The sequence below is a fragment of the Heterodontus francisci genome, chromosome 22 (assembly GCF_036365525.1).
Source record: "Heterodontus francisci isolate sHetFra1 chromosome 22, sHetFra1.hap1, whole genome shotgun sequence".
Taxonomy (NCBI): domain Eukaryota; kingdom Metazoa; phylum Chordata; class Chondrichthyes; order Heterodontiformes; family Heterodontidae; genus Heterodontus; species Heterodontus francisci.
This window is the reverse complement of record NC_090392.1, coordinates 80,024,210-80,051,976: the sequence shown is the minus strand read 5'-3', so window position 1 is coordinate 80,051,976 and position 27,767 is coordinate 80,024,210. Positions and strand designations below refer to the sequence as shown.

Sequence of the window (27,767 nt, the reverse complement as noted above, 5' to 3'; positions counted from 1 at the left end):
GCTGTGTTTTCTCACTTTGTCCCTGTCTGTGCTCCGTGTCTGACTCTCAGGTCAGTGTCTCTGCTCGGACCCTCACACTCACAGCATGAAGCTGCTCATCCTGCTGGCTCTCGCCTCCATCACAGATGCTGGCAGTAAGTACATTAACAGTTAATAGTGTCTCTTCACTCCGAGCAGTGTCTTTCACGCACTCTCTCCCTCCCTTCCATTCTTTACCTCACTATCTCTCACTCTCTCTCTCTCTCCGTCTCTGTGTGGCTTGTTTTCTCCATTCCTGTGTGTGGCTCTCTCTCACACTCTTTCTCTCTCCTTCCCTCGCTCTCTTCCTCTTTCTTTCTGTTTCTCTTTCCATCTCCCAGTGTCCCTCTACCTCTCTGTCTTCCTCTGCCTCTCTGTGTCTCTTTATCCCTCCCTCTCTCCCTCCCTCTCTCCCTCGCTCCCTCTCCTCTCTCTCTCAGGTTTAGAAACATTAATCTTGTTTGCTCATTGATCGTAATTATCTCTTCTGGTTCCTTCTGAGCTTTTTCCTAACTTTTGTTCACCCATCCTTTTGTTTTTACTTTAGAGTTTTGTAAAATAATATTTTTAAACTACTGTGTTAATTCCCCCTGTCTCTCCCTTGTGTACTCCTGTCTGCCCCCTGTGTACCCCATGTGTGCCTTCCATGTATCCCCTGTCTGCCTCCCATGTACCCCCTGTCTGTCTTCCATGTACCCCCTGTCTGCCCCCCATGTACTCCCTGTCTGCCTCCAATGTACCCCCTGTCTGTCTTCCATGTACCCCCTGTCTGCCCCCATGTACCCCCTGTCTACCCCTGTCTGCCCCCCATGTACTCCCTGTCTGCCCCTGTCTGCCTCCCATGTACTCCCTGTCTGCCCCTGTCTGCCTCCCATGTACTCCCTGTCTGCCCCTGTCTGCCTCCCATGTACTCCCTGTCTGCCCCTGTCTGCCTCCCATGTACCCCCTGTCTGCCCCTGTCTGCCTCCCATGTACCCCCTGTCTGCCCCTGTCTGCCTCCCATGTACTCCCTGTCTGCCCCTGTCTGCCTCCCATGTACTCCCTGTCTGCCCCTGTCTGCCCCCATGTACTCCCTGTCTGCCCCTGTCTGCCTCCCATGTACCCCCTGTCTGCCCCTGTCTGCCCCCCATGTACTCCCTGTCTGCCCCTGTCTGCCTCCCATGTACCCCCTGTCTGCCCCTGTCTGCCCCCCATGTACCCCCTGTCTGCCCCTGTCTGCCCCCATGTACCCCCTGTCTGCCCCTGTCTGCCCCCCATGTACCCCCTGTCTGCCCCTGTCTGCCCCCCATGTACTCCCTGTCTGCCCCTGTCTGCCCCCCATGTACTCCCTGTCTGCCCGTCTGCCCCCATGTACTCCCTGTCTGCCCCCCATGTACCCCCTGTCTGCCCCTGTCTGCCCCCCATGTACCCCCTGTCTGCCCCTGTCTGCCCCCCATGTACTCCCTGTCTGCCCCTGTCTGCCCCCCATGTACTCCCTGTCTGCCCGTCTGCCCCCATGTACTCCCTGTCTGCCCCTGTCTGCCCCCCATGTACCCCCTGTCTGCCCCTGTCTGCCCCCCATGTACCCCCTGTCTGCCCCTGTCTGCCCCCCATGTACCCCCTGTCTGCCCCTGTCTGCCTCCCATGTACCCACTGTCTGCCCCTGTCTGCCTCCCATGTACTCCCTGTCTGCCCCTGTCTGCCCCAATGTACCCCCTGTCTGCCCCTGTCTGCCCCCCATGTACCCCCTGTCTGCCCCTGTCTGCCTCCCATGTACCCACTGTCTGCCCCTGTCTGCCTCCCATGTACTCCCTGTCTGCCCCTGTCTGCCCCAATGTACCCCCTGTCTGCCCCTGTCTGCCTCCCATGTACCCACTGTCTGCCCCTGTCTGCCTCCCATGTACTCCCTGTCTGCCCCTGTCTGCCCCAATGTACCCCCTGTCTGCCCCTGTCTGCCCCCCATGTACCCCCTGTCTGCCCCTGTCTGCCCCCCATGTACCCCCTGTCTGCCCCTGTCTGCCCCCCATGTACCCCCTGTCTGCCCCTGTCTGCCCCCCATGTACCCCCTGTCTGCCCCTGTCTGCCCCCCATGTACTATCCCACATTGAAATTGTTTCTCAGGGAGGGACGGAATTGTGATGAAGAATGGAATTGGAGCTCCCTCTGGTGGCTGGTTGGTAATAGCAGCCACACAGGTCGCACGGCCACTATTGATGTCCTGGCCAATATTTATCCCTCAGTAAAATTCAGTCCATGGAGTACAAAAGCAAGGAAGTTATGATAAACCTTCGTAAATCACTGGTTCGGACAAAGCTGGAGGATTGTGTTCAAGGATGTTAAGACCTTGGGAAAGGGAGCAAAGGAGATTTACCAGAAAAGGTGCACGGGATGAGAAAGTTCGGTTAACGTGGAGAGACTGGAGATGCTGGGATTGTTCTCCTTACAGCAGAGAAGGTTAAGGGGAGATTTATTAGAGGTGTTAAAAATCATGAAGGGGTTTTGATAGAGTAAATAAAGAGAAACTGTTTCCAGTGGCCGGAGAGTCGGTAACCAGAGGGACAAAGATTTAAGGTGATTTGCAAAAGAACTAAGAGAGACCAAAGAAACTTGGTTTACACAGTGAGCTGTTGTAATCCTGAAAGGGCGGTGGAAACAGATTCAATAGTAACTTTCAAAAGGGAATTGGGTAAATACTTGGAACTAGATGTTCTGATGGGCTGAATGGCCTCATATGCTGTATCATTTGATGATTGTATGACTGTGTGCCTAACTTAACAACCATTGGGAAGAGACTGAAGAGAGAAGGAGATGCGGAGAGAGAGAGAGAGAGAGAGAGAGGACCAGAATTTGGAGTTAGTTTACTGTAAACCTGGAATGGCTTAAAGCGGGATCGAGAGACAACACTGGGAGATTGGAGGGCATGTCAGAAGACTTAAACAGGAAGTGAGTGGGCTTGTCTGTGACTCCAGTAAATGACAAACCCACAGTACCTGAATTATGAAATCTCTTTATGAAGTTATTAATATTCCACTAGGTCCCCTGTGGTAATCCATTCAACCAGCCAGTGGCTGTGGACTCGAACTACAGCATCATGTTTACAGAGGAAGATTGCAACAGATCCCACAGGCATTTTCAATGTTTGCTGGTGGTGAAGAAAACGTGACCAGTAACTGTGACAACAGAGTGAAGTTTATGGGCGGGAAGTGCAGCAGATTAATAAAATATATATATTACTGGTCAATGAACTGTGCAGGCACAAACATAAAGACCAGATGTAATCTTCCACTTTTACAGCAGGTGATTGGCTGAGTATTTACCCAATCACCTGAATTCTGGCGGGGACTAATGGTGTTGCGATATGTAGTTGTATCATTCAGGTGAATGTGGATCCAGGTGGACAGATTCTGACCTCATCAGTCATCCAATGATTAAAGGGTTTGAGAGGGTAGATAGGGAGAAACTATTTCCTCTGGTCGGGGGAGTCCAGAACAAGGGGGCAGAACCTCAAAGTTCGAGCCAGGCCATTCAGGGGTGATGTCAGGAAGCACTTCTTCATACAAAGGGGAGTGGAAATCTGGAACTCTCTCCTGCAAAAGGTTGTTGAGGTTGGGGGTCAATTGAAAATTCCAAAACTGGAATTGGTGGATTTTTGTTGGGTGAGGGGATTAATGGTTACAGAAATAGGGTGGGTAGATGGAGTTAAAATCCAGAGCAACCCTGATCTCATTGAATAGTGGAACAGGCTCAAGGGGCTGAATGGCCGACTCCTGTTCCTATGGAAAACATGAAAGTGATGTATTGCAGCGTCATCTGGTGGCGAGGTTGTAATCACAGTGTGACATGTTTACATAGGCAGGGCCAATTATAAATGTGGCTGTAGGAATTCGTTATGGAAAATATTGACAGATCAAACACATTTTATAATCAATTAAACGGATCAACGTTTCCTGAGATTTTGTTTCAAATCTTTTCACAATCCAGTAATATTAGTGATGAGACGGGATTGGAGCTGTCAGAGACGCCAAGAGTTTTGTTCAGTAGTTTAAAACTTTCTTTTCTTTTTTATTAACAGCCTTTAATATCTCGCTGGCGAATGAGGCCAGCACTGGGATTGTTGGAAATATACGCTCAATGTCAGCAGTCATAAGCCTGCCTCCCTGTTCATTCTCAAGCAAAACCGTCTCCGTCACTGTCACAAACAGCACAGGAGGGCCAGGTACCCTGACTCCTTCAATACTCCAGGCTAATTTAACATTGCTTTGTGTTTCTCTCCCACTTAACATCTAACCATTTGTTAACTTCCCCCTGCAGGGCCTGTGCAGCCCAGTTTTGAAATGCCATTCTGTCGATTCAGACGTGGATTAGTCAGTATTGTGTCTAACACCGATGGTGTTTCGCAAACATTGAACCTGGGTTACAGAGTTAAAAATCTCGCACCGAACACTGAGTACAAGTAAGTATCAGATGTTGAGCTGGAATTTTCTGGGGAGAAATCAGTGTAGACCAATGTGCAGAGTGCTCCAGAGACGTGTCACTAGAGGATGAAGCAAACCCTTTGGTAACTGTGCATGATTCAAACCCATCGGCATTCGGACATGTAACAAGTCCATATTTATTTTCAAAGTTGTCTTCTGAATCACCAATCTCCTCTTCATCCGCCCTCCTAAACACCTCTGCTCACCTCCTCCCTCTATACAGCCTCCACCTACAGCCCCTCTCCTAAACAACACATCTACACCCCTCCCCTCTTACCTCCTCCCCTCTCCATCCTCTGCTGCTTTTCCCAGATGTAGCCTGGCTCCCTGTCAAAGAACAAAGAACAGTACAGCACCAGAACAGGCCATTCGGCCCTCCAAGCCTGTGCCGATCTTGATGCCTGTCTAAACTAAAACCTTCTGCACTTCCAGGGACCGTATCCCTCTATTCCCATCCTATTCATGTATTTGTCAAAATGCCTCTTAAACGTCGCTATCGTACCTGCTTCCACCACCTCCCCCGGCAGCAAGTTCCAGGCACTCACCACCCTCTGTATAAAGAACTTGCCTCGCACATCCCCTCTAAACTTTGCCCCTCTCACCTTAAACCTATGTCCCCTAGTAACTGACTCTTCCACCCTGGGAAAAAGCTTCTGACTATCCACTCTGTCCATGCCGCTTATAACTTTGTAAACCTCTATCATGTTGCCCCTCCACCTCCGTCGTTCCAGTGAAAACAATCAGAGTTTATCCAACCTCTCCTCATAGCTAATGCCCTCCAGACCGGGCAACATCCTGGTAAACCTCTTCTGTACCCTCTCCAAAGCCTCCACGTCCTTCTGGTGGTGTGGCAACCAGAATTGCACGCAATCCCACCCTGTCCCGCCCTGTTTGGAATTATCTCTCTCTCTCTCTCTGTCTCACTTGTTCATATTGTTGTCTTTTCTTTTTTTGCAGTGTGGTTTATCAGATTGGCAGTGAAATGAGTAATTCTCTGTTGATCAAAACTATCTTACGTGAGTATTAATCTCAGCTTGATCCCCACATTGTTCTAGAGACCTGTCTACACTTTGAGGTGATCTGCACTGTTACCCCAAGACACTTCTCAGCCTCCAGCTGCATGTTTCTGCTGAGTCCCCTCTGCAATGAGGGAGTCAGTCAAATCATAGTCAATTTATTCAGGATGCAACATCACTAAATCAATGCTTCCTGCTCCACTGGAATTAAAGGGTTAATGAGCCTCCATCTGTTCCAAACATCCCTAAAACTCTTTTTCCCTTTTTCTGTTTTCCCCATTCTCCCTCCACTCCACGGTGCTGACCCTGGCATCAGGGTTCCATGAGGGTTGCCACCCTCCAGCACCTCCTCGTGTCTAGCCAGACAGTAAGTGTCATCAGGCTATTTGACTACGGTGGGCTTCACATTTGAGTCCAATCCAAACGTCACGCTCCACCCACACCAAGTATTTTCCAGTCATTGGTCAGAGATAGGGAGGTGGAACTCTGTCTGACTCTCCCCTTCACTCACCCAGGCTCCTGAATCTACAAATTTTCGCTCCCACTTACAGCTCAATCAGTTAACTCAGCTGAATGAGGGTGGAAGCAGGGATCGGACTCTGCAGAGCTCAGACCCACACCGGGTGGTACATTAGCCCACTGAGTCCCAGGAGAGCCGAGTTGGAAGACCATCGATAGACATGTGTAGGATCAGGAAACACTGTGAAGACCATCGATCCAATGAACCGTTTGCTGTTGCACTTTCTCTGGGAGTCTGTTGGGTTTGAAATTAGCTGAGCATCACCCCATACCTTCCCATTTCATTTCAATTCCTGATCTAGAAATACTTGTTCAAAAAGAGGGAATATTGCTGGGCAACACTAGGGAAAATATTTCAGATGTCCTGGGGGTTTGAAACCCCTCAGTCTGGCCTCACTCCAGCCAACGACTCCTTGAAAACCTCTGACTGGATTTTACTCTCTTTCCCTGTTCCTTTTACAGAATATGAATAAAGATAGTATGGATGTGTGAGGGTGCACCATGTGTGCCAGCATTTCTTACCCATCCCTAATTGCCTTTGAGAAGGTGGTGGTGTTGAGCTGCCTTTTTGAACCGCTGCAGTTCATGTGGGATAGGTAGACCCACAGTGCTGTTAGGAAGGGAGTTCCAGGATTTTGACCCAGCGACAGTGAAGGAATGGCGATATCGTTCCAAGTCAGGATGGTGTGTGACTTGGAGGGGAACTTACAGGTGGTGGTGTTCCCATGCATTTGCTGCCCTTGTCCTTCTAGTTGGTAGAGGTCACAGGTTTGGAAGGTGCTGTCTAAGGAGCCTTGGTGCATTGCTGCAGTGCATCTTGTAGATGGTACACACTGCTGCCACTGTGCGCTGGTGGTGGAAGGAGTGAATGTTTGTAGATGGGGTGCCAATCAAGCTGACTGCTTTGTCCTGGATGGTGTTGATGTTATGTGTGTGTGTGTGTGTAGAGGAGGGTGCACATTGAGTGTGTTAGGAGTGTGTGGAGGGAGGGTGCACATTGTGTTTGTAAGGAGTGTGAAGGGAGGATGTACATTGAGTGTGTAAGGAATGAGGAGGGAGGGTGTACATTGAGTGTGTAAGGAGTGTGGAGGGAGGGTGCACACTGAGTGTGTAAGGAGTGTGGAGGGAGGGTGCACATTGAGTGTGTAAGGAGTGTGGAGGGAGGGTGTACATTGAGTGTGTAAGGAATGTGGAGGGAGGGTGCACATTGAGTGTGTAAGGAGTGTGGAAGGAGGGTGTACATTGAGTGTGTAAGGAGTGTGGAGGGAGGGTGTACATTGAGTGTGTAAGGACTGCGTGGAGGGAGGGTGAACATTGAGTGTGGAGGGAGGGTGTACATTGAGTGTGTAAGGAGATTGGAGGGAGGGTGAACATTGAGTGTGCAAGGAGTGTGGAGGGAGGGTGTACATTGAGTGTGTGAGGACTGTGTGGAGGGAGGGTGCACATTGAGTGTGTAGGGAGTGTGGAGGGTGTACATTGAGTGTGTAAGGAGTGTGGAGGGAGAGTGTACATTGAGTGTGTAAGGACTGGAGGGAGGGTGAACATTGAGTGTGTAAGGAGTGTTGAGGGAGGGTGTACATTGAGTGTGTAAGGAGTGTGGAGGGAGGGTGTACATTGAGTGTGTGAGGACTGTGTGGAGGGAGGGTGAACATTGAGTGTGTAAGGAGTGTGGAGGGAGGGTGAACATTGAGTGTGGAGGGAGGGTGTACATTGAGTGTGTAAGGAGATTGGAGGGAGGGTGAACATTGAGTGTGCAAGGAGTGTGGAGGGAGGGTGTACATTGAGTGTGTGAGGACTGTGTGGAGGGAGGGTGCACATTGAGTGTGTAGGGAGTGTGGAGGGTGTACATTGAGTGTGTAAGGAGTGTGGAGGGAGAGTGTACATTGAGTGTGTAAGGACTGGAGGGAGGGTGAACATTGAGTGTGTAAGGAGTGTTGAGGGAGGGTGTACATTGAGTGTGTAAGGAGTGTGGAGGGAGGGTGTACATTGAGTGTGTGAGGACTGTGTGGAGGGAGGGTGAACATTGAGTGTGTAAGGAGTGTGGAGGGAGGGTGAACATTGAGTGTGTAAGGAGTGTGTGGAGGGAGGGAGAACATTGAGTGTGTAAGGAGTGTGTGGAGGGAGGGTGAACATTGAGTATGTAAGGACTGTGGAGAGAGGGTGAACATTGAGTGTGTAAGGATTGTGGAGGGAGGGTGTACATTGAGTGTGTAAGGAGTGTGTGGAGGGAGGATGTACATTGAGTGGGTAAGGATTGTGGAGGGAGGGTGTACATTGAGTGTGTAAGGAATGTGGAGGGAGGGTGTACATTGAGTGTGTAAGGATTGTGGAGGGAGGGTGTACATTGAGTGTGTAAGGAGTGTGGAGGGAGGGCGTACATTGAGTGTGTGAGGACTGTGTGGAGGGAGGGTGAACATTGAGTGTGTAAGGAGTGTGGAGGGAGGGTGTACATTGAGTGTGTAAGGAGTGTGTGGAGGGAGGGTGAACATTGAGTGTGTAAGGAGTGTGTGGAGGGAGGGTGCACATTGAGTGTGTAAGGAGTGTGTGGAGGGAGGGTGAACATTGAGTATGTAAGGACTGTGGAGAGAGGGTGAACATTGAGTGTGTAAGGAGTGTGTGGAGGGAGGGTGTACATTGAGTGGGTAAGGATTGTGGAGGGAGGGTGTACATTGAGTGTGTAAGGAGTGTGGAGGGAGCTTGTACATTGAATGTGTAAGGAATGTGGAGGGAGGGTGTACATTGAGTGTGTAAGGATTGTGGAGGGAGGGTGTACATTGAGTGTGTAAGGAGTGTGTGGAGGGAGGGTGCACACTGAGTGTGTAAAGAGCGTGGAGGGAGGGTGCACACAGAGTGTGTAAGGAGTGTGGAGGGAGGGTGCACACTGAGTGTGTAAGGAGTGTGGAGGGAGGGTGCACACTGAGTGTGTAAGGTGTGTGGAGGGAGGGTGCACACTGAGTGTGTAAGAAGTGTTGAGGGAGGGTGCACACTGAGTGTGTAAGAAGTGTTGAGGGAGGGTGCACACTGAGTGTGTAAGAAGTGTTGAGGGAGGGTGCACACTGAGTGTGTAAGAAGTGTTGAGGGAGGGTGCACACTGAGTGTGTAAGGAGTGTGGAGGGAGGGTGCACACTGAGTGTGTAAGAAGTGTGGAGGGAGGGTGCACACTGAGTGTGTAAGAAGTGTTGAGGGAGGGTGCACACTATACAATTTGAGGACTAGACCTGCATTAATTTACTGAACCGTTTTATTTTCTCAGCGGTTGATTACACGAGCATCAATGAAGGATTCACTGGTCGGAGTGGGGCGATGATTGTAATCACCGTGATTCTGGTCATTGCCATGGTTTTACTCATTGTCCTTCTGATTGTATCCATGGTGATCAGGAGTTAAAGGATGGAGCTGGTGGATAAAGGAACACTTTCAAACTGAAATATACGAACTTTCTTCCTGTTATGTTGCTGTGTATTTTATAACCGTGCTCCGCAGTTTCAGGTGCTTTGTATTTGCTTTGTAATTCAGAAAAAATCTACTTATTGTGAATGGAATCATTTCTGTGACATATTTTGATCTGTAAAGTTTTGAGATGATTTCTCTCTGCCTCTGCTGGATCCCTCAGCCTCTTGTGGCTCTGCCACTGTTCCATTCTTTCATCTCCAGTGATCCCAAGTACCTTTAACCCTCAGTAGTTTCTGAAATGATCCTCTAGTCTTCAATCTACCCCCCAGTGAATCTCTCAGCTCTGATCAATTTACCTGTGGGCAACAGGTGCTGAGGGTGAACCTCTTGGGGTAACTGTGGGTCCCCGCACAGTTGGAAATGATGGTTCAGTGTCTGCATTGAACCTGATTACAAAACACTGTTCATTTAAGAGAACACTTCCATTTTATAATGAAAATGTATGTTTATAATCTAGCATCATTCTCTTCATTCAGTAAAAACAATGAGAGGTGTGTTGTGGTTTTGGTGACTGCATAGTTTTGGTGAGTGTGGCCCTGAAAACATCCTCTGGTTCATTCCCTTCAGGCATATCAATGCCCAGGGTTGGGTTTGTTTCTCATGTTTGGCTTCTCTGAAATGTTGAGCTATATCTGGCTCCAGGACCTCACCTACTCTGTCATCTGGAGGGGATGGTTTATTGGTCACAGTGTGACTCCTTACAAAGAGCAATCCAGGGTGGAAGGTTATCGGGGGTAGGTGGGAATGTGGAGTAATCAGTTCAGCCATGAACTTATTGAATGGTGGAGCAGGCTCGAGGGGCCGAGTGGCCTACTCCTCCTAATTCGTATGTTCATATATGAATCGACGGAGTGTGTTAAATAAGATTGGTGAGTTACAGGCGCAGGTTGCCATAATATTATGGAAATATGATGTTGTAGCTATAACAGAGACCTGGCTCAAAGAATGGTAGGACTAGGTGTTAAATATTCCTGGATACAAGGTGTTCAGGAAAAAGAGAAAAGGAAGAAAATTGTGAGGAGTGGCGATTTTGATTAAGGAGAGCACCGGAGTGCTGGAGGGAGGATCTTCCAGATGGGTCAAGGAGAGAATCAGTTTGGCTCGAGCTAAGGAACAATAAGATTCAGTTACATTGCTCGGTGTAGTCTATAGGCCACCAACTAGTGAGAAAGATGGAGAGGAACAAATTTGCAAGGAAATTACAAAGAGGTGCAAAAATTATGGAGTGGTTATAATGTGGGGTGGGGGGGGGGGCTTTAATTATCTGAATATTGACAAGGATAGTAGTGGTGTAAAGGGCATTGAGGGGCAAGAGTTCCTAGAGTATGCTCATGGAAATTTTCTACAGCACTGTGTTTCCAGTCCAATGGGAAAGGAGGCACTGCTGGACCTGGTTCTTGGCAATGAGGTGGGCCAAGTGGATCAAGTATCAGTAGGAGAGCATTTCGGGGATTGTGATCATTGTATCATAAGGTTTAGGCTGACTATGAAAAAGGACAAAGAGCAATCCAGGGTAAGAATAATTAACTGGGGGAAGGCTAATTTCAATGGGGTAAGAATGGAGCTGGGCTGGATAAATTGGAATCAAAGGTTGGCACGAAAAACGGTACCTGAACAATGGGCTCCTTTAAGAAGAGACAGTTCAGGTACAGTCAAGGTATATTACCAGGAAGGGGAAAGGTAGGGCAAACAAATGCAGAGCTCCCTGGATGGCGAGAGAGATAAAGATTAAGATAAAGAAGAAGAAATGTGCTCATGACAGATGTGAGGTGGATAATACAATGGCGAACCAGGCTGAATATATAAGGTTGAGAGGGGAAGAAACAAAGATAGAGCATGAAAAGAGACTGGCAGCTAACATAAAAGGGAATCCCAAAGTCCTCTATAGGCATATAAATAGTAAAAGGGTGGTAAAAGGAGGAGTGGGGGCCGATTAGGGACCAAAAAAGGGATTTACACATGGAGGCAGGAGGCATAGCTGAGATATTAAATGCATCTGTCTTTACCACCTAGGCCACAGTGAAAGAAGAGGTAATTAATACACAAGAAGGATTTCAACTTGTTAACTAGGAGGTATTGGATAGGCTGTCTATACTTAAAGTTGATAAGGTACGAGGACTGGATGAGATGCATCTGAGGATACTGAGAGAAGAGAGAGTAGAAATTGCAGAGACACTGGTCATAATTTTCCAGTCTTCCTTACATTCAGGAGTGGTGTCAGAAGACTGCAGAATTGCAAATGTTACACCCTTGTTCAAAAAGGATGTAAAGATAAACCCAGCAAATACAGACCACTCAGTTTAACTTTGGTGGTTCTGTGAGTTACAAAAATGAGAGCTGCAGGAGTTAGAGTGATGATAATTAGAGGTGATGCGTTATTAATTTCTAAGGTGCCTGTTTAATTGATTGAATTTCCTAACATTTCAACCAGAGGTCGGCTGGTCTTCATTTGCCGTCCTCATTAACTCTCCCACTCAGGGGTGCAATTTTAACATAGAAACATAGAAAATAGGAGCAGGAGTAGGCCATTCGGCCCTTCGAGCCTGCTCCGCCATTCATTATGATCATGGCTGATCATCCAACTAAGTAACCTGTTCAGGCTTTCCCCCCATACCCTTTGATCCCTTTAGACCCAAGAACTATATTGAACTCCTTCTTGAAAACATACAATGTTTTGGCCTCAACTGCTTTCTGTGGTAGTGAATTCCACAGGCTCACCACTCTCTGGGTGAAGAAATGTCTCCTCATCTCAGTCCTGAAAGGTTTACCCCATATCCTTAGACTATGACTCCTGGTTCTGGACTCCCCCACCATCAGGAACATCCTTCCTGCATCTACCCTGTCAAGTCCTGTTAGAATTTTATAGGTTTCTATGAGATCCCCCCTCACTCTTCTGAACTCCAGTGAATATAATCCCAACTGACTCAATCTCTCCTCATACGTCAGTCCCGCCATCCCAGGAATCAGTCTGGCACACCTTCGCTGCACTCCCTCTATAGCAAGAACATCCTTCCTCAGATAAGGAGACCAAAACTGCACACACTATTCCAGGTGTGGCCTCACCAAGGCCCTGTATAATTGCAGCAAGACATAGGTGGCACAGTGGTTAGCACCGCAGCCTCACAGCTCCAGGGACCCGGGTTCAATTCTGGGTACTGCCTGTGTGGAGTTTGCAAGCTCTCCCTGTGACTGCATGGGTTTCTGCCGGGTGCTCTGGTTTCCTCCCACATCCAAAGACTTGCAGGTTGATAGGTAAATTGGCTGTTGTAAATTGCCCCTAGTGTAGGTAGGTGGTCGGAGAATGGTAGAGAATATGGGATTAATGTAGGATTAATATAAATGGGTGGTTGTTGGTCGGCACAGACTCGGTGGGCCGAAGGGCCTGTTTCAGTGCTGTATCTCTAAATAAATAAGAAATCCCTGCTCCTGTACTTGAATCCTCTCGCTATGAAGGCCAACATTCCATTTGCCTCTTTTACCACCTGTTGCACCTGCATGCTTACCTTCAGCGACTGGTGTACGAGAACACCCAGGTCTCACTGCATATTCCCCTCTCTCAGTTTATAGCCATTCAGATAATAATCTGCCTTCCTGTTTTTGCTACAAAAGTGGATAACCTCACATTTATCCACATTATACTGCATCTGCCATGCATTTGCCCACTCACTCAACTTGTCCAAATCACCCTGAAGCCTCTCTGCATCCCCCTCACAATTCACCCTCCCACCCAGTTTTGTGTCATCTGCAAATTTGGACATATTACATTTCGTTCCCTCATCTAAATCATTAATATATATTGTGAATAGCTGGGGTCCTAGCACCGATCCCTGCGGTATCTCACTAGTCACTGCCTGCCATTTGGAAAAAGACCCATTTATCCCTACTCTTTGTTTCCTATCTGCCAACCAATTTTCTATCCATCGCAATACACTACCCCCAATCCCATGCGCTTTAATTTTACACGCTAATCTTGTCGAAAGCCTTCTGAAAGTCCAAATAAACCACATCCACTGGCTCCCCCTCATCAATTCGACTAGTTGCATACTGGAAAAATTCTAGTAGATTTGTCAAGCATGATTTCCCTTTTGTAAATCCATGCTGACTCTGTCCGATTCTACCACTGTTCTCTAAGTGCTCTGCTATAAAATCTTTGATCATGGACTCTAGAATTTTCCCCACTACCGACATCAGGCTGACTGGTCTATAATTCCCTGCTTTCTCTCTACCTCCCTTTTTAAATAGTGGGGTTACATTAGTTACATGTGGGCGGCACAGTGGTGCAGTGGTTAGCACCGCAGCCTCACAGCTCCAGCGACCCGGGTTCAATTCTGGATACTGCCTGTGTGGAGTTTGCAAGTTCTCCCTGTGTCTGCGTGGGTTTCCTCCGGGTGCTCCGGTTTCCTCCCACAGCCAAAGACTTGCAGATTGATAGGTAAATTGGCCATTGTAAATTGGCCCTAGTGTAGGCAGGTGGAAGGAGAATGGTGGGGATGTGGCAGAGAATATGGGGTTAATGTAGGGTTAGTATAAATGGGTGGTTGTTGGTTGGCACAGACTCGGTGGGCCGAAGGGCTTGTTTCAGTGCTGTATCTCTAAATTAAAAAAAAAGAGCTACCCTCCAATCTGTAGGAACTGTTCCAGAGTCTATAGAATCTTGGAAGATGACCACCAATGCATCCACTATTTCTAGGGCCACTTCTTTAAGTACTCTGGGATGCAGACCATCAGGCCCTGGGGATTTATTGGCCTTCAATCCCATCAATTTCCCCAACACCATTTCTCTACTAATACTAATTTCTTTCAGTTCCTCTCTCTCACTAAGCCCTGTGTTCCCCAACATTTCTGGTATGATATTTGTGTCCTCCTTTGTGAAGACAGAACCAAAGTATGCATTTAGTTGGTCAGCCATTTCTTTATTCCTCATCATAAATTCCCCTGTTTCTGACTGTAAGGGACCTACATTTGTCTTCACCAATCTTTTTCTCTTCACATACCTATAGAAACTTTCACAGTCAGTTTTTATGTTCCCCACAAGCTTGCTCTCATACTCTATCTTCCCCTTCTTAATTAATCCCTTGGTCCTCCTTTGCTGAATTCTAAACTGCTCCCAATCCTCAGCTCTCTTGTTTTTTCTGGCAAATTTATATGCCTCTTCCTTGGATTTAATGCTGTCTCTAATTTCCCTTGTAAGCCATGGTTTGGCTACCTTTCCCGTTTTACTTTTGTGCCAGACAGGGATAAACAATTGTTGCAGTTCATCCATGCGCTCTTTGAATGTTTGCCATTGCCTATCCACTGTCATCCCTTTAACTAACGTTCCCAATCCGACATAGCCAACTCACGCCTCATACCTTTGTAGTTTCCTTTACTAAGATTCAAGACCCTTGTCTCAGAAGCAACTACGTCACTCTCCATTTGATGAAGAATTCTATCATTTTACTCCCACCCCCACATGCCCAGAGAGAATGGTGCATGGGAAGGGGTCAAGATTAGCCCGAGTCCTGTGTAATGGGGACATGGTTCAGGGGCTTTTTAAAAATTGTTCATGAGATGTGAGCGTCACTGGCTAAGCCAGCATTTATTGCCCGTCCCTAATTGCCCTGGAGAAGGTGGTGATGAGACGCCATCTTGAACTGCTGTAGTCCTTGGGGTGTAGGTACACCCACATTGTGTGACTTGGAGGGGAACTTGCAGGTGGTGGTGTTCCCATGCATTTGCTGCCCTTGTCCTTCTAGTTGGTAGAGGTTGCGTGTTTGGAAGGTGCTATCGAAGGAGCCTTGGTGAGTTGCAGCAGTGCATGTTGTAGATGGTACACACTGCTGCCACTGTGTGTCGGTGGTGAAGAGAGTGAATGTTGAAGATGGTGGATGGGGTGCCAATCAAGCGGGCTGCTTTATCCTGGATGGTGTCGAGCCTCTTGAGTGTAGTTGGAGCTGCACCCATCCAGGCAAGTGGAGAGTATTCCATCACACTCCTGACTTGTGCCTGGTAGATGGTGGGCAGGCTTTGGGGAGTCAGGGGGTGAGTTACTCAGCACAGGACTCCCAGCCTCTGACGTGCTCTTGTAGCCACAGTATTTATGTGGCTGGTCCAGTTCAGTTTTTGGTCAATGGAGCTGAGTGGCCCTGGCGGAACCCAAACTGAGCATCACTGCGCAGGTTATTGCTGATCAAGTGCTGCTTGATGGCACTGTTGATGACACCTTCCATCACTTTACTGATGATTGAGAGTGGGCTGATGGGGCGGTAATTGGCCGGGTTGGATTTGTCCTGCTTTTTGTAGATAGGACATACCTGGGCAAATTTCCACATTGCAGGGTATATGCCAGTGTTGTAGCTGTACTGGAACAGCTTGGTTAAGAGGGCAGCCAGTTCTGGAGCACAGGTCTTCAGTACTACAGCTGGGATGCTGTCAGGGCCCATAGCCTTTGCAGTATCCAGTGTCTTCAGCCGTTTCTTGATATCAAATTGGCTGAAGACTGGCACCACAGGAGGAGGCCGAGATGGATCATCCACTCGGCACTTCTGGCTGAAGGTTGTTGTAAATGCTTCAGCCTCATCTTTTGCACTGATGTGCTGGGCTCCCCCATCATTGTGGATGGGGATATTTGTGGAGCCTCTTCCTCCAATTAGTTGTTTAATTGTCCACAACCATTCACGACTGGATGTGACAGGACTGCAGAGCTTAGATCTAATCCATTGGTTGTGGGATCGTATAGTCCTGTCTGTCACATGCTGCTTCCGCTGTTTGGCATGCAAGTAGTCCTGGGTCATTCTGAGGTATGCTGGTGCTGCTCCTGGCATGCCCTCCTGCATTCTTCTTTGAACCAGGGTTGATCCCCTGGCTTGATGGTGATGGTAGAGTGGGGGATATGCTGGGCCATGAGGTTACAGATTGTGGTTAAATACAATTCTGCTGCTGATGGCCCACAGTGCCTCAAGGATGCCCAGTTTCGATCTGCCAGATCTGTTCTGAACGTATCCAATTTGGCAGGGTGGTAGTGCCACACAACACAATGGAGATTGTCCTCCGTGTGAAACTGGGACTTGGTTTCCACAAGGACTGTGCAGTGGTCACTCGACCAAAAATGTCAGACAGATGAATCTGAGACAGGTAGATTTGTGAGGACAGGGTTCAAGGAAGTTATTCCCTCACCCCCTGCCGCAGACCCAGTCTAGCAGCTATGTCCTTTTGGACTCGGCCAGTAGTGATGCTACCGAGCCAATCTTGGTGATGGACATTGAAGTCTCCCACCCAGAGTAGATTCTGTGCCCTTGCCACCCTCAGTGCTTCTTCCGAGTGCTGTTCAACATGGAGGAGTACTGATTCATCAGCTGAGGGAGGTTTCCTTGCCCATGTTTGACCCGGTGCCATGAGTCCTCATGGGGTCCACAGTCAATGTTGGGGACACTCAGCACAACTCCCTCCTGACTGTATACCACTGTGCTGCCACCTCTGGTGGGTGTGTTCTGCTGGTGGGAGGGACAGGACATACCTGGGGACGGGGATGGTGATGATGGTGTCTGTGAGGTATGATTCCGTGAGTATGACCATGTCAGGCGGCTGCTTGACTAGTCTATGGGACAGCTCTCCCAATTTTGGCACTGGCCCCCAGATGTCAGTCAGAAGGACTTTGCAGAGTTGACTGGGCAAGGTGTGGCTTTGTAGTTTAGGGTGCCTCGGTCAATGTCAGGTGATCTGTACAGTTTTATCCTTTTTTGATTTTTCTGTAGCAGTTTGATACAACTGAATGTCTTGCTAGGCCAATTAAGAGTCACTTTGCAGTAGGTCTGGAGTCACATTTAGGCCAGCAGATTTCCTTCTAAAAGGTGCATTAGTGAACCAGGTGGGTTTTTACAACAATCTGATAGTTTCATGGTCATCATTACTGAGACTAGCTTTTAATTCCAGATTTATTAATTAATTGAATTTAAATTCTACCAGCAGCCATGGTGGGATTTGAACTCATGTCCCCAGAGCATTAGTCAGGCTATTGGGATTATTAGTCCACTATGCCCCCGTCCCCTTTAGTGGGGTGCGTGACAGTGGTGCATCAAAAGCTGATGTCACTACCCACATCATTTAGGAGAGAGAAAGACTTGCATTTCTATAGAAGCTTGGAATGTCCAAAAGTGTTTTACACCCAATGAAGCACTTTTGAAGAGTAATCATTGCTGTAGGAAACATGGCAGCCCATTTGCACACAGCAAGATCCCACAGCAACGTGTTAATCAGATAACCTGTTTTTGTGATGTTGGTTGAAGGATAAATATTGTCCAGGACACTGGGGAGAACTCCTCTGCTCTTCTTCGAAATAGTGCCATGGGATCTTTTACATCCACCTGAGAGGGAAGACGGGCCTCTGTTTAATGTCTCACCTGAAAGACGGCACTTCCTCAGTGCTGCATTGAAACGTCAACGTGGATTATGGTTCAAATCTTCAGAGTAGGAGCCCACAACCTCTCGAGTCAGACGTGAGAGAGCTTCCCATTGAACCACGGTCTGAAAACTCGGTACATTTATTTTTGTAGGTGTCCACAGATACTGTGTGCAAATGTGAAAGGGAATGGAACCAAAAATTAGTTCACACAAACCATTTTTCTGGAAGGGGTGAGAGGAAAGATTATCACGAACCTGTCTCTATTCATCATAGGATCATACAGCACAGAAGAAGGCCATTCGGCCCATCATGCCTGTGTTGGCACTTTATAAAACGTCCCACTTCCCCTGCTTTCCCTATAGCCCTGCAAATTATTCTTTTTTTTAGGTATTTATCCAATCCTCTTTTGAAAGTTACTATTGAATCTGCTTCCACTGCCCTTTCAGGCAGCGCGTTTCAGATCACAACAACTCGCTGTGTAAAAAAAACTCACCTCATCTCCCCCTCTGGTTCTTTTACCAATTAATCTGGGTACTGACCCTCTGAATTTCAAACACCTCTACTAAATCTCCCCTGACCTTCTCAGTTGTAATTTCAAAGCAGCAGAATCTCTGTGATACAGAAGGTGGACAAAAGGAAGGAGAATTGGAACTGCATTTGAATGGTGCAATGTGGAAAATGTTTCAATTTGGTGTTTATCACATTCGGTTCCAAGTCCATTTTATTGATTAAACGATAACTGGAGAGGGACCTGTGATTGAATAAACTATTAGAGTCAATGAAGGAAAGTAGAAAAGATAATTCTATCTTTGAAAACCAGAATTTACCGAGCCACAGGAACAAAATTCAAATATCATAAGCAGCTGTATTCTTTGTAAACTAAGTGAACCCTGACTTACACTAAATGTATGAGAAGCAGCTTAATTCACAACTCATTCATGTTCCATTACATCCCAATCAGAACTTACTTTGAAATGTCAGCCACCTAACTTGTGCAACGTGATCTCAAAACACCCAGAAAAAAACTCTGAAATCCAACATAGTGAAAGAATTTGATCATTTCAGTCATCTTGTAGCAGTGGCCTTGGTCATGGACTGTTGTTCAGGTCCATTAAGTATCAGCCCTGACTCAGTGGGAAGCACCCTCGCCTCAGAAACGGCTGTGGCTTCAATTGCGACTTGAGAGATTTGAGCACATAATGTAGGCTGACACTACAGTGTAGTACTGAGGGAGCACCACACTGTCAGAGGGTCAGTACTGAGGGAGCACCACACTGTCAGAGGGTCAGTACTGAGGGAGCACCACACTGTCAGAGGGTCAGTACTGAGAGAGCACCGCACTGTCAGAGGGTCAGTACTGAGGGAGTGCTGCACTGTCAGAGGGTCAGTACTGAGAGAGTGCTACACTGTCAGAAGGTCAGTACTGACGGAGCACCGCACTGTCAGAGGATCAGTACTGAGGGAGCACCGCACTGTCAGAGGGTCAGTACTGAGAGAGTGCTACACTGTCAGAGGGTCAGTACTGAGGGAGCGTTGCACTGTCAGAGGGTCAGTACTGAGGGAGCACCACAGTCAGAGGGTCAGTACTGAGAGAGTGCTGCACTGTCGGAGGGTTAGTACTGAGGGAGTGCTGCACTGTCAGAGGGTCAGCACTGAGGGAGCACCGCAGTCAGAAGGTCAGTACTGAGGGAGTGCTGCACTGTCAGAGGGTCAGTACTGAGGGAGAACCACAGTCAGAGGGTCAGTACTGAGAGAGTGCTGCACTGTCGGAGGGTTAGTACTGAGGGAGTGCTGCACTGTCAGAGGGTCAGTACTGAGGGAGTGCTGCACTGTCAGAGGGTCAGCACCGAGGGAGTGTTGCACTGTTGGAGGGTTAGTACTGAGGGAGTGCTGCACTGTCAGAGGGTCAGTACTGAGGGAGTGCTGCACTGCCAGAGGGTCAGTACTGAGAGAGTGCTGCACTGTCGGAGGGTTAGTACTGAGTGAGTGCTGCACTGTCAGAGGGTCAGCACTGAGGGAGTGTTGCACTGTTGGAGTGTCAGTACTGAGAGAACACCGCAGTCAGAGGGTCAGTACTGAGGGAGAGCTGCATTGTCGGAGGGATTAGTACTGAGGGATTGCTGCACTGTCAGAGGGTCAGCACTGAGGGAGTGCTGCTCTGTTGGAGGGCAGTAGTGAGGCAGTGTTGCACTGTTGGAGGGTCAGTACTGAGGGAGTGTTGCATTGTCAGAGGGTCAGTACTGAGGGAGTGCTGCATTGTCGGAGGGGTCAGTACCGAGGGAATGCTGCACTGTCGGAGGGTCAGTACTGAGGGAGTGCTGCAGTGTTGGAGGTGGCATGATGTCAAATCGAGACCATGTCTGCCCTCACAGTTGGATATAAAAGATCCTGTAGCTCTAGTTTGAAAAAGAACAGGAGAGCATCAATATTTAACCCTTAATCAACACTTGGCCCAGATTATCTGCTCAGTATCACATTGCTGTTTGTGGGATCTTGCTGTGTGCAAATTAGCTGTCTCCATCCTCCTTGCCCTCTCCCACCGGCTCTGTGGTATGTGCTCCCTGTGCCACTTATTTATTCATTGGGTGATGTTGGGATATGTGGCAGAGCTCCCAGTTCCTGTTTAGTCCTTTTCTGTTTTAGAAATCTCTCTCTTCCAACCTGCAGGGCTTTGGAGCCCTTCTGTATTTGCTCCAGCTGAAAGATCTTCCTTTTATATAGCGCCTTTCACAACCTCAGCCACTCCCTGTGGTAGTGAGTTCCACATTCTCACCATTCTTTGGGTAAAGATGTTTCTCCTGAATTCCCTATTGGATCTATTAGTGACTGTCTTATATTTATGACCCCTAGTTTTGGTCTTCTGCCCCAAGCAGAAACATCATCTCTACCCTATCAACCACTTTCATAATCTTAAAGCTCTTCATCAGGTCAAGCCCTGGTCTTCTCTTTTCCAAAAGAAAAGCCCAGCCTGTGCAATCTTTCCTGGTAGTTGTAACCTCTCAGTTCTGCTGTCATTCTAAAAATGTTTTGCACCTCCAGTGCCTCTGTATCCTTTTTATAACATGGAGACCCCAGAACTGTCCACAGTTCCCAAAGGTTCTTACAAAGGTTCGATCAAGTCTAACTCTGCTTTTCAATTCTATGCACCTGGTGCTTTGTTTACTCTTTTTAATGGCCTTATTAACCTGCATCACTACTTTTAGTGATTTACTATCGGTATCTCCAGTTAATACAGTAAATGGCAGAACCCTTAGGAGTATTGACAGGCAGAGAGATCTGGGCGTACAGGTCCACAGGTCACTGAAAGTGGCAACGCAGGTGGATAAGGTAGTTAAGAAGGCATACGGCATGCTTGCCTTCATCGGTCGGGGCATAGAGTATAAAAATTGGCAAGTCATGTTGCAGCTGTACAGAACCTTAGTTAGGCCACACTTAGAATATTGCGTGCAATTCTGGTCGCCACACTACCAGAAGGACGTGGAGGCTTTGGAGAGGGTACAGAGGAGGTTTACCAGGATGTTGCCTGGTCTGGAGGGCATTAGCTATGAGGAGAGGTTGGATAAACTCGGATTGTTTTCACTGGAACAACGGAGTTGGAGGGGCAACATGATAGAGGTTTACAAAGTTATGAGTGGCATGGACAGAGTGGATAGTCAGAAGCTTTTTCCCCAGGGTGGAAGAGTCAGTTACTAGGGGACATAGGTTTAAGCTGCAAGGGGCAAAGTTTAGAGGGGATGTGCGAGGCAAGTTCTTTACACAGAGGGTGGTGAGTGCCTGGAACTTGCTGCCGAGGGAGGTGGTGGAAGCAGGTACGATAATGACGTTTAAGAGGCATCTTGACCAATAAATGAATAGGATGGGAATAGAGGGATACGGACCCCGGAAGTGCAGAAGTTTAGGCAGGCATCAAGATCGGCGCAGGCTTGGAGGGCCGAATGGCCTGTTCCTGTGCTGTACTGTTCTTTGTTCTTTGTTCTAATATTCACAGTGAATCTATACAAAGTGCTGTACAGACGGTTCCATTACTGGCAGCTGCAGGTAGATGGTGAGACTGCCTCACTAGGATAAATGCAGCCAGTTTTATTGTAATGGGGTTTACAAATGAGGTGTTGAGTTCACAACCCTAACACTAATCCCACTGCCCAGAGAGTGCTACTCAGTTCAGGGCTTATGACTGACCCCTCGTCCCCGAGTACAAGGAGCTGAACATTTTTCAGCTTCCTGTAGGTGGCACTGGGCAGGTTAAGTGTGATAATCCTCAGGACCTCATTAGATTGGCTCAGAGTGTTTAGGTGGGCCACTGCTCACCCACTCACCTTAATTGACCATTAAAATCTAATGAGCATAAACCTATTACTGGAGATGGAGCAGCAAAGGTTGTTTCTCTAGCTGCCTTCCTTCTCACAGCCAGCGGTTACTCTGTCTCCAAGCTGACGTAGGAATAGCCCTGCACCAGTCAAAGTCTGCTGGTCAGAAGGGTCAATGTGAGTGTGACTGATAGGTTGAAGGGTCAGTGTTTTTTTTAATTCATTCATGGGTTGTGGGCGTCGCTGGCCAGGCCAGCATTTGTTGCCCATCCCTAATTGCCCTTGAGAAGGTGGTGGTGAGCTGCCTTCTTGAACCACTGCAGTCCATGTGGGGTAGATACACCCACAGTGCTGTTAGGAAGGGAGTTCCAGGATTTTGACCCAGCAACAGTGAAGGAACGGCGATATAGTTCCAAGTCAGGATGGTGTGTGACTTGGAGGGGAACTTGTCGATGGTGGTGTTCCCATACATTTGCTACCCTTGTCCTTCTCGGTGGTCGAGGTCGCAAGTTTTGAAGGTGCTGTCGAAGGAGCCCTGGTGCGTTGCTGCAGTGCATCTTGTCGATGGTACACACTGCTGCCACTGTGTGTCGGTGGTGGAGGGAGTGAATGTTTGTGGATGGGGTACCAATCAAGCGGGCTGCTTTGTCCTGGATGGTGTCGAGCTTCTTGAGTGTTGTTGTGACTGTTGTGTGAGTGAGTGAGTAGATCATGGGTCGAAGGGTCAGTATATGAGTGAGTGTACAGACCATTTGTTGAAGGACCTACTTTGCCAGGGTCCTTGATTATGGAATAACTTGTTCTGGCATCTCTCCGCGGATGAATCCTGTCTGCTGGCCCTCTCTGGGGTGGCAATCCCTAGACCAGCAGGAATGCTGGGTATGAGGCACAACCCCAACAAGTGGCAGCAGCTGCCCACTAGTTACTTTGTTCTGATTGCCCTGGTGATAGTCTGACCCACAGTCTGACAATGTAAGAAATCTACAGCTTCATGTGGTAACTGTCAGTTCACGTTCTGTGGCCAGTGATGGGGAGATCTGTATTCCTTCAGACAGCACTGCTAGTTTTGGTTTGTGGGATAGCAGAGGATGATGTGATTCCACAAAGCTCAGTGTGTGAGCACAGTACTCGGTGTGACATGAGTCCTTGGAACAGCGATGATCTCCAGTGTTGGGGGGTGGGGAGGGGGGGGGCGTTGGGCAGAGGTGGTGGAGGGAGTAAGGGTTTGGGAATGGAGAGAGTGGAGTGGAGGGGGTTTGGGGAGGGGAAACAGTTGGCAGAGGCAGTGTTCTTTTGTTTGATTCAGATGAATGTTATGCAGTTTGACATCTTGCTCTGAAGCATGTAAATCCTTCACTGTGCAACTCCACAGAGTCAGAGAGTTATACAGCACAGAAACAGGCCCTTCGGCCCATCTCCAAACCTGAACCCACCTGTAACAACTGTTGTGCCTGATTCAGAGAACGTACATTCCCTTCTCGCAAGATTTGTCTCTTTACGAAGCTCAGGGTAGCTGAATGTTGGCAGAACCAAGGCTCAGGGATCTGGGCTACTGCTGGACCTTAACTAGTGCAAAGCACTCTGCTTACCAGTACACAGCAATGGTAGGCCTCCATCTGGGACTCCTGGTTACTAGTTGGTCTGTGATAACTCGAATGGTTTCCCAGTGTTATTAAATAATCTACATCTAAAACACTCGGTTTCTGCAGTGAACATTTTTCATATTATCCAATTGCCCTGGAGGGTGGACAAATATGGCATCAGTCGAAATCTCTGCTTTAACAGAAAGTTTAAGCTGGTGTTGGTGAAGAGTTTAGGCTCTGGGTGTTGGTGAAGAGTTTAGGCTCTGGGTGTTGGTGAAGAGTTTAGGCTCTGGGTGTTGGTGAAGAGTTTAGGCTCTGGGTGTTGGTGAAGAGTTTAGGCTCTGGGTGTTGGTGAAGAGTTTAGGCTCTGGGTGTTGGTGAAGAGTTTAGGCTCTGGGTGTTGGTGAAGAGTTTAGGCTCTGGGTGTTGGTGCCACCTCTGGAGCCTGACCTCTGAGAGCAGAGTCCGATTGAGGGAAATTCTGAAGATCCTCAATCTCCAAACATGCCCTCAACCAAATCAAATGCAACGTGACAAGCAGGCCAAGACAAACACAGGTGTCTCTCTGAGGGCAGGAGGTGGGAGAGGATGTGGAGTCAGAGGGAGCGCCCAGGGTACCAAAGTGCTGTGGGGCCCCATTGTGTCTGACGTTTCACTCCTCGCACAGAGGCAGCTTCGAATTGAGGGATGTTGCTGATGTGGTGCGACTGTCCGAGTGGGATTCCCACTTCCAGCACTAGAATACCATACTGTACGGACATCAGAGTGAACATTGTACTGCTGACCAGTACTTTAATGGTGAAGGGAAGAGAGGGGAGCAGGTGGTGGGAGAGAGGAGACAGACGGTGGGCAGAGAGTGGAGAGCTAAGTGATTTTAAAAGACATCATCCTTGTCAATTCCATTTCATTCCCCGGTAATTTCCTCCCCATTATTATCATCACCTCCTGCCCCAACCTCACCTCACAGTTACCTCCTGACTTGACTTTTTAACACCCTCTTTACCACATTCCAAATCATGTATCTTGCATTTATATAGCACCTTTAACATAGTAATGTCCCAAGGTGTTTCACAGCAGCGATTATCAAACAAAATTTGACACCGAATCACATAAGGATATATTAGGCCAGTTGCTAAAAGCTTGGTCAAAGAGATAGGTTTTCAAGAGCATCTTAAAGATGGAAAGTGAGGTATAGAGGTGGAGAGGTTTAGGGAGGGAATTTCAAAGCTTAGGGCCCAGGCAGCTGAAGGCACGGCCGCCAGTGGTGCAGTGATTAAAATCGAAGATGCTCATGAGGCCCAAGCTGGAGAAGATTACAGAGGAGAGGAGAGGAGAGGCCTTGGAGGGATTTGAAAACAGGGATGAGAATTTTAAAATTGAAGGGGTTTGCCTCAGCGAGCACAGGGGTGATGAATGAATGGGACTTGGGAATAGGGGCAGTGAGAGAACAGGCACTTCAACATCTGCCTGTGTTTGGTTGTTATCAGGATTGCACAGAAATAGAGAGAGTAATGGGAGTGCTTCCTATCAGTCTATCCTTGGAGTTCAGGGCAATGTTTAACAAATCTCTTTATATTTATGATACAGAATTGTTTCTCCAGTTTTCACCAGATTAACTATTCTGAATGAGTCTGTGCCTGACTTTTATTTGATGGATATCTGAAGATGTTTATTATGTGCTCGTGCTTCAGCCTTCTCTCTGACCCACAAACTCTCAGAAACAGACCTGGTGCTAGACTTGTCTCCACATGGTGTCTAGTCTCCCCTCCACTTCCTTGGCTTGTCCTGGGAATTCCCAATTGGATCTACTGGGGATGGTGGAGCAAGAATGAGAGTTTGTCTTCCAGACCTGACTCCATCCAACTGTTCCCTTTTCTTTTGCTTTGTGTTTGGAACAAAACTACTGAATGATTTTTGTTTTATTTATAGGGGGTGCTGTAAACACTGCTCTATCAATGTGTGAGTGGTTTTCTGTTTAAAGGACTACCTGAAAGTATAGATGTGAGGACCCTCACCCTAACTTGGAAAAACTGCAAACATTTATTTTTAACATTTCTATAAAGCAGCCAATGTTATGGGGTCAGTAGATTGACAAAGTCAGGGAAAGATCATTTTTGAAATACTGTGTGGTCCAGTTTCCCAGATACAGATCTGATCTTGTGAGTGCCCCTCTGTTGTCTACTGACCCCAGTTTGAAAACCCATGTAGAGCTTGTTTGGGTTTTGCAGTGTTCAGGTGATGTTCCCTCGTTAGGGAAAGATGTTTCCCATTGTCACAGATGCTTTGACATCTGGTTTTTGAATTGCTATTGTTGTTTTTGGTTTCTCATTTCAGAAATTGTAAATGTTTTAAGATTGGGTCTTTCAGCACCTGTCCTCACAGAGTGAGAAAATCTTTGAGCTCCTTGTGTTGGACAGGAAGCAGAGGCATTAGTCGGGAACTCTTTACAATAATCACCAGGTTTACAATTCCACTCCTGCCTCCTCCCCGAATGGAAACCTAGCTTCTTCATTTCAGGATCACTTCAGATATTACGGTGTCTGAAGTGAGAATGGGGTTTCGTAGACTCCAAGGTTGGTTAAGAACTGACCTTTGCCAATACAGATGATCACATGGGCAGAGGGCAAGAGGACCTGCTAAAGGTATCTCCCTCTTTCTGTCCTTTCCCAAATAAGGAAGTAGTTGGCTTGTACTCAGCAGGAGAGTCAATTCTGTGTCTGTCCTTTGTAAATTACTGGAAAATTTGTGTTAAACCGATTTATGATGATTCCCTTCAGTCTTGCTGTAAATAAAATTCACATTGTATAAAAACCATTCTGCTTTTTGAGTTCTAATAGTGGTGTGTAAGGCTTTGAGGTATAGGCAGGAGGGACCTCATTCTGCAGTGCAGGAGGATTGGGTGGGCGTTGAGGTATAGGCAGGAGGGACCTCATGAGGATGGGGTGGGCGTTGAGGTACAGGCAGGAGGGACCTCACGAGGATGGGGTGGGCGTTGAGGTACAGGCAGGAGGGACCTCACGAGGAGGGATGGGTTTTGAGGTATAGGCAGGAGGGACCTCATTCTGCAGTGCAGGAGGATGGGGTGGGCGTTGAGGTATAGGCAGGAGGGACCTCATGAGGATGGGGTGGGTGTTGAGGTATAGGCAGGAGGGACCTCATGAGGATGGGGTGGGCGTTGAGGTACAGGCAGGAGGGACCTCATGAGGATGGGGTGGGTTTTGAGGTATAGGCAGGAGGGACCTCACGAGGATGGGGTGGGCGTTGAGGTATAGGCAGGAGGGACCTCACGAGGATGGGGTGGGCGTTGAGGTATAGGCAGGAGGGACCTCACGAGGATGGGGTGGGTGTTGAGGTACAGGCAGGAGGGACCTCACGAGGATGAGGTGGGCGTTGAGGTATAGGCAGGAGGGACCTCACGAGGATGGGGTGGGCGTTGAGGTATAGGCAGGAGGGACCTCACGAGGAGGGATGGGTTTTGAGGTATAGGCAGGAGGGACCTCATTCTGCAGTGCAGGAGGATGGGGTGGGCGTTGAGGTATAGGCAGGAGGGACCTCACGAGGATGGGGTGGGCGTTGAGGTACAGGCAGGAGGGACCTCACGAGGATGGGGTGGGCGTTGAGGTACAGGCAGGAGGGACCTCACGAGGATGGGGTGGGCGTTGAGGTACAGGCAGGAGGGACCTCACGAGGATGAGGTGGGCGTTGAGGTATAGGCAGGAGGGACCTCACGAGGATGGGGTGGGTTTTGAGGTATAGGCAGGAGGGACCTCATTCTGCAGTGCAGGAGGATGGTGTGGGCGTTGAGGTATAGGCAGGAGGGACCTCACGAGGATGGGGTGGGCGTTGAGGTACAGGCAGGAGGGACCTCACGAGGATGGGGTGGGCGTTGAGGTACAGGCAGGAGGGACCTCACGAGGATGAGGTGGGCGTTGAGGTATAGGCAGGAGGGACCTCACGAGGATGGGGTGGGTTTTGAGGTATAGGCAGGAGGGACCTCACGAGGATGGGGTGGGCGTTGAGGTACAGGCAGGAGGGAC

General features: G+C 48.3%; 1 protein-coding gene across 1 annotated transcript; it reads left to right on the top strand.

The window, feature by feature from the left end:
* The first annotated feature begins 55 nt into the window (after positions 1-55).
* On the top strand, positions 56-9,871 carry upk2 (uroplakin 2). Its single transcript, XM_068054374.1, has 5 exons — positions 56-134; positions 4,070-4,213; positions 4,309-4,450; positions 5,430-5,488; positions 9,261-9,871. Exons 1-5 carry the CDS (start codon positions 86-88, stop codon positions 9,392-9,394), a joined length of 528 nt encoding a protein of 175 aa, XP_067910475.1. The 5' UTR covers positions 56-85; the 3' UTR covers positions 9,395-9,871.
* Positions 9,872-27,767: the final 17,896 nt, after the last annotated feature.